The following is a 7,670-nucleotide window of genomic DNA, read 5'->3' as shown; positions in this document are numbered from 1 at the left end:
TCCGCGAGTGCTGCAGGTTTATTTGGACAACCTTGAGACCCATGCTGCTGGTCGCTTTACAATTTGACGGCGTCGTCAAGCTGCACTCCCGGGTGCTGCTCATGAGCGCCATCGTTTTTGGTAGATGCGGCGGCGTCAAGTTGCATGCCTGTGAGCAACTCGTTGGCGCTGTCGACCTCGTCCTGTTCATCCTCCGGATTTGCAGATCGGAATATCTTCAGTTGCGTTTTCCTGACGCCGAACCGAAGTTTATTGTCCACTTTTCCTGTGGCTCGAAGCTCTCCTCCGATATTTGGAGAAGGAAGGACACACTGTTCTTTTGCGGAGCCTCCGCTTTGATGATGCTCCAGTCATCCATCGGAACAGTGCGGTTGTGTGCCTGCAGGTATGGAATAAGTTGCTTAGCTTCGAATTCCATGTTCGGAATCCAAATGCGAGCCCTCGGCCGTCGAGGGATTTTACTGGCCGGGATTAGTTTGAGCCTCAAACCTTCCCAGTCGCTCTGGATCTTGCCCACAACTGCTTGCAGGAAGTAAAGGGAGAGTTGATCCTCGCACTTGATCACCCTGTATCCGCGGACCACCTCCATTGAATCAAATCCTGGCACATGCCCCTCCGGGTTTGCCATGGCGTGATCGACGATAATACGGGACAGCCGGGCCTCGATTTCGGACCACTTATCCGATGCAGGTTTACCGCGGTTAGTTATTTCATCAACCAAAGCTATTTGCAGGTGATCCCGTGCCACCTCATTAAATAAGCGTTTAGTTGGTTTTGGTATTGAAGCGGTGTGAACTGACACTTTGTGCTTCTTCGTTGGTTTGTCGCTTTCGTCCTGCGAACGATTGCGTTTCACGGCTTCTGCCTTCTGGGTGGCCTGGAACGCCAGGTACTCATCGATCACCTTTTGGCACCTTGCCTTATCGGCCGCGTCCTTTGGATGAGTTTTCCCTTCAGCCTAATTTTTTTTTATTCTTCCGAGAATAGTCAGAGAACTCTGGTAAAGCTTATACCTGGACGGGCCTTTCTTAACGTTTTGGCGCTTTTGCCCATTGGCATCAGCGGATGTGAATGGTTAATTTAAGGTTGATGGCGTCCTGTGACCCACAGTTTGGCTGGAGGCCAAGGGTTCGTCCTCTGAGGAAGTTCCCAACTTCCTCAGATCGTTAGTGTCGGTCCGTGCTGTCCATCTGTTGTGTCAATGGGTGCGTCCGTATATCCGTTCGTTTTGGGTTTGTGTCCGTCCGTTTGCCCGTCTTCTTTGTAGCGTTATCCGAAGTTTTTGTTTGTTTTTGTTGTTTGCTCATACTGTTTCGTACGGTCACCTGCCCTTCCAGAAGGCTGCACATGTCGCCATGTGCGGTGACCAATGAGGATTTAGGGGAAATAAACGGCCCGCCATGGCAGCGCCCGTTACAACCTGAGGCGGCCTGGTGTCAGGAGGGCTCCGTTAAAAGACAGCCTCGGGTCGCGTTACACCTTAGGTTGAGGGAGTTTTTTAACGAAGTTTACGTCTTCGACCTGTGTGGTTTGCGGGAGACTTACTCTATTACCTTCCATATCTGGGAGGCATTCCCCTATCCACCACCTGGGGACGCGCCCTAAAGGGATAACAGGTTCCCCCAAGGGCGTAGTAGTAACCGTTAGTTACTACATCTACTATTACAGGAAAAGTGTGGACTATTATAGTACAGAATTTCACCTATTTAGTGCTATGCTTTCCCTTTTTCGCCTTCCCTCCATTTGTTTCAAATCATTGAGTACGAACGCTGACAATTTTTTAATACAATCCCATACTTCTTTAGATTGTGGCATGTGTGGAACAACATTGTTCGTTGTTATTAGTTCTGCTATTTGGTTTTCCAAAAATACTATATACATATATACTCGTTCTTTACTATATCTTTGGCAGTGAAAGAAAATATGCTCCGCTTTTTCATTCGCCTTGGCACAAAGCATGATCATATAACTCCATCATCATGGCCATACTTGTGGCGATATTCTCTAAAACAACCATGTCCTGTCAGGAACTGCGTCATATAAAAGTCGGCACTACCGTGTTTTCTATCCACCCATGCCTTCACATTTCTAATGAGTCGATTTGTCCATCTCCCTTTGGTTGTTATATCCCAGCGTCTTTGCCATTTAGATAGACTCTCGTATCTGATTTCTTTGCGCTCATCAGCTATTAACGACCTGCCAAGTCTTCTGCATTTGTCATATACTCTTTTACTTCCCAGAGCCATTATATCTGGGAGCATTATGCCAGAAATTACCCCGATAGCTTCATGGGATACAGTGCGAAAAGCGCTTGCGACTCTAATAGCGCTCTGTCGAAACAGAGATTTTGTAATCTTGCCGTATGTTTCGTATTTTAACGCTTGTCCCCACACAGGTGCAGCATACATTACAATGGATTGGGCAACTTTTGCAAGTAGTAGCCTTCTGTTTTGACCTGGCCCGCCTATGGTAGCCATTATTCGAGATAGCGCCGTATTTACCCGTGCTGTTTTCTCACAAGCTTTTTCAAAGTCCGCTTTGAAGTTTAAGCGTGCATCAATAATGACTACCAAGTATTTCAAATACGGTTGGCTGTTGATGTTATGCCCGTTTATGCTTACTGTGATGTTCTAAATTTTTTTCTGCTTTTGATCAGAACTGCTTCAATGTTTTCGCCGGCAAGCTGTAGGTTTGACGATGTAAACCAGTTTTTTAGTTTGCAAACTGTTGCACTACATATAGCCGATTAATTGGGCGGTTTTTGGAATTGGAATGCGGAGGATTCTGTCGTAGAGCACATTGCACTATAGAGCACCCAGCAAGGAGCTTTGTGGTACTCCTCCAGTTACTCTATACTGCTTAACTCCTTCGTCTGTTTGATAGAGTAGTATTCTATCTGATAGATAGCTTTTCATCAAACGCAAAAGGTATGACGGCGTTTCCAGGTTCCCTAAAGCTTGCATAATGTGGGACCAGCATGCAGAGTTAAATGCATTTTTTATTGTCTGGGCTTTTTTAGCAGGCTTGATGTTTCATTTACTTTGTTTCGGATTTTTTATTTCGATCATTATGGCCAAGTGGTCGACGTGAGTATAAATGTCGCAAATCTGCCACTTCTTCCTTACAGCTAGAGATCTGCTTATAAAAGCTAAGTCAATAATGGAGCCACGACCATTCTTCTCGAAAGTGTTCTTTCTTAAAGTGGTTAATAACACAACGTCAATTAAGGATAAGGCTTTCCCTCACTGATTAGTACACTTACTTCCTCATTCTAAGACCCATGCATTGAAATCTCCAGCTATTAACTTTGGCGATGTTGTCAAGGCTTCTCTGACCACTTCGTCAAGGATTTTTTCAAATACTGCTGGAGGTAAGCTCGGCGGTATATAACAGCTATATATATATATATTCCAGAAATTTTTGTTCTAGTGTAGATGGTTTTGTCTGCAAGTTGCCCATCTTGGATAGTCTTATTTCTTAGGACCCACATAGCTGCCTTCCGTGTACTATCCGAAACCCACATTCCAGCGTCTGGACTGGTTTATTCCTCACATATTACCGCCACGTCTGCTTCCTGTTCGTACATCGTTTGCGCTTCACTGCAGTGATTTTTTTTATTTTTATTTGGATCACTCTCATTTTCTTTTTGTTTTGCATGCTGTCTGATAAATTGAGCATTTTTACTACCCATTTGGTGCTTGGTGTTAAACCTTCCGGCTTTATTGCATACAATACAAAAGGGTTCTCTTTCACAGGTTTTTGCGAAATGACCTCTCCCACCACATTTCATACAGCACTCACTCCTGTCTTCAGAATTTATACATTTAGTTGCGTATGTCCGTATTCTAGGCATATATAGTATAACACTTTGTGAGGTTCAATTTTTTACGAATTCTGCAGATAACCCAGACAATCTTAATCTTTTCTGCGCTCAATAAGTACCCTGCTTCTAGCGCTGGATGGCTTATAGCGGCTGTTTAACCGTTTCGGGACGGGAACTTTTGTGACGTACAATCTCAAAGAAAAGTATTTATATCGTCTCCTATGGCTATTTTAAGAAAAGTAATTTGATAATATATTTTTAGCGCATCCCTAAAAGGAGATATTGTTCTGGGATAAAAACAACCCAAATCCCTCTGTATTCAAAAATATTAATTAATAAAAATTCTAGACTTAAATTCACTCGATTTCATTTTATTTTGTCGTTTATATATTCAATTTTATCTTATAAGACATTATATTTATATCTGATGGCAAGGAGTAAAACATTTTTTACAAAATGCCAAGTTGCAAGCAATGCAAATCTGATTCGTACGGCTCTCTTTGCCCTTTTTAGCACAATTTACGCATCGTTGTCTCTTGTTCGTTCTTTGTGGCAAATGATCTCCCAGATTTTGTTTAATTTTTTTCTTCATTGCGGAGACCGGTCCTGTTCGAACTTTGCGCTGAATTTTCGCATTCTTTTTTCCTTCGCCGATGAGGCATTCGGATAGCTCTACCAAGAATCCCAAGAACGGTTCTCTTTTCTGACGTGGATGGTTTGTTTCCGCATGGATAATCCAAGCATTTACGGCGCATGTCATCATAAGTCGAAAGAAAACTTTTCACCACCATTTAGCAGACTTTCGGTCTAGTTCATACAGGGTAACCATTTTGTCGGCTAAATCTACGCCACCCATAATGTTTCGGTATGTTTTCACCAAATCTGGACAAGTCACATCAACTCTGGTGCCATCTTTTTGTTTTCTTTGAACGGTGCCCACTGTAGCCTCATGGCAATTGCTTAGAAGCATTACATGTTTAGTATCTTGCCAAACCACTGCCAAAGTACCAGATGAATTACACTTGAAAACATATTCTCCTCTGTTTAGTTTTTCAGTAACTTTAGGTAAATTTTTTCTGTTAGATATACAGGTACCTAAAGCTGGAAAAGGAATATTATTTATCAATTTTGTTGACGTGAAAAAACGGTCAAAACACAATGTAGTGTCAGGATATCTGATGGTCGATGCCAATTTCATTATAACGCGTTCGCCTAATGTGGATGATGTATGCGAATTGTCTTCTTTTCCGGAATATATATTAAAATCGTAAGTATAGCCAGTCATACTGTCGCATCTCATCCATAATTTTATTCCTCTCTTCACTGGCTTCAATGGCATATACTGCTTCAAGGTAGAGCGACTCAAAAATTTGGTCATAGACTCATCAATGCTTTGGAATGGAGAGTCGGATCTACATTTTTGAAAGGTGCTTTTGAGGCAATTGACCAAATCATCAATGAAATATGTTTTAGGTTTTGGATCAGGCTGGTATGATAACGAGGAAAAGTATAGTTTGGACATGGCTTTTTTTATGTAAGGATTCCCCAATGAAGGGCTATTTGAAAAATAGTCCTTCAAAGAAGGCACTCGATTATATGACATTACAAATGTGCATCCGAGAATTATGAGGATCTCACCAAAATCGGTTCTAGCTTTTTGTTTTACATGGCTTATATTGTGAATATCAATTCTCTCATTGGTACAATATACTATGTGATAAATAAAGCTTCTAGGCAATAGCTTGAAAAATACCTCCAAAGGTTTCAGTCTACGAGTGATGCCCTCATTACTAATCATTCGTTCTTGGCTAATAGTGAATCGTGGCTTGAATGTCGGTTGTGGGTCTGTCCATATTATAATATCATCAGGCCATTCATTCACATTATCTTTTTCCAAACGTTCAACTTCGTATATTTCATCATCAGTACTTTCATTTTCACCATCATTTTCATCTATAGCACTTTCATTTCCACGATCAATTTCTATTTCTTCATCATATGCTCTGCCGGGCTGTGTGTTTTCTCAATCTTCTGAATCAATGTTGCTTTTTTCACTGGGACTGTATGCGGAACCACTATCAGCAAACAGATCATCCTCATCACTCGATTCATTCAAAAAGTTCTGAATTTGTGAAACACCCAGTCTGCGTGGTCTCTCCATTCTGTAAGTAAAATAATGTACATGAGTACGTATGGGATAATAATATCCCACAAATAAACAGATTTGGGATGATTTCTTCCCACGGAACTTACCTTGACTTCTTATAAGGAAAATAAGTTATTATTTATTCTAAACTTTTTATTTCAATAGATTAGCACTATTTGCACAAAATGTAACTATATTTCTAAGCTTGTAACTATATTTCTAAGCTTTTTCCAAACAAATACCATATACACAACAACGTGTCTAAGAAAATGACATTTAATAAAAAACTGATGACTCCAACCAACAGCTGGTATTTTTTTTTTGTAGAGAAGAGTATAATGAATGATTTGGGACTGTTTTGAACCAAATCGCTTCCATATTGTGACAGATACGGTTTTTTGAATTTCTTCGGGATAAAAACATCCCCATCGTCCCGAAACGGTTAAGTACCTGCATATTCCAATCTTAAATATTTAATTGAGCTTTCGCAAAAGTTACTTAGTTCCTTGACTTGTAACTAAGCAATCCCTTCTTTATATTCTCGAGTACGCCCTGTCTGTGCTCTTGTAAGTTGCAGCAGTATCTCTCCTTTGGCTGTCTTTCTGATTCGTGACACATTTTCACCAAGCGGCTAGAGCCTTCATTTGTTTTGACCGCCCTCAATAAGTCGCTATATGGCATGTTGCCAGTTTTTGTGATAACTATGGCATCAGGTCGCGGAGTGGGATTCATCTTCTTCTTTTTAACACGCTTTTATTAGCTCGGGTTGTATGTATGTATGAATGAATGTAACGGAATCTTTGAGCTTAATTTTCACTGGCTTCTAAAAATCTGATCGACTTGGAATTTTGCACACCTATCAAGAACCGATGACAATGCAATAATTTGTTAAAAGTTTTCCATTATCCTTATTAGGATTGCCAGGATTAATATTTTCTTTTTTAGATCTTCTGTAGAAGAGTAAGAAAGACAGAGCTAACGCGCGGTCTGCGCATGCCTGCACTCTCCGAGTTACTCTTACTGATTTCGGGAGTCTACGACTTACTCTTTCGAATTCGAACTTGCTCGGGCACGCGGCACTGCAGTACGAATAGAAGGCTAAAACGTTTTCAGGGTAGTTGAATTCTCACTTTGTATAGTCTTTACACATGCGTAGATACTACAAGTCTCATACACGCAAATTTACTCTATTCAATTTTCATATAAGATGAAATAATTTTCATATAAGATGTAATTTTGTTAATTACAATAAAATAATCAAAACATAGATTTTGAAATTATTTTACGGAACAAAATGTTGGCAAGTAAAGAAGGAATTTATCATGACCATAATTTCATTTATAAAATTTTATCGATTAAAGTACAATTCACAACAAAAATTAACTAAAAAAAAAAACAAACTGGAACTTTACATCTCGTTTTGATTGTGTCAAAATAATCCACGGTCTCCTTTTTCTGTGCTGAGAGTATCTATCCTGTGTCAAGGCCAATGCTGGCCTATCTTTGGACATATAGTCGGTAAAGAAGGAATTAAATATAACACAATTAAATCGGACTATAAATCACTGACTAAATGAAAACAATAATTTTCATTCAGAAAAACAAGGCTCGACCTTCAATCAATGATTTATATGGGAATAAAAAATAGTTAAAAAAAACTAAAAAAAACGCTTTTATTGCTAATCGAACTAAAAAGTTGAA

The 7,670-nt window shown here is 40.1% G+C and overlaps 1 protein-coding gene across 1 annotated transcript; it reads right to left on the bottom strand.

The window, feature by feature from the left end:
- Positions 1-217: 217 nt before the first annotated feature.
- On the bottom strand, positions 218-1,560 carry LOC129250487 (uncharacterized). The gene is made up of 2 exons (XM_054890112.1): positions 1,546-1,560; positions 218-958 (listed from the first exon to the last, which is right to left on the bottom strand). Exons 1-2 carry the CDS (start codon positions 1,558-1,560, stop codon positions 218-220), a joined length of 756 nt encoding a protein of 251 aa, XP_054746087.1.
- Positions 1,561-7,670: the final 6,110 nt, after the last annotated feature.

Source organism: Anastrepha obliqua, chromosome 6, assembly GCF_027943255.1.
Source record: "Anastrepha obliqua isolate idAnaObli1 chromosome 6, idAnaObli1_1.0, whole genome shotgun sequence".
NCBI lineage: Eukaryota > Metazoa > Arthropoda > Insecta > Diptera > Tephritidae > Anastrepha > Anastrepha obliqua.
This window is presented reverse-complemented; position numbering and strand designations above follow the sequence as displayed.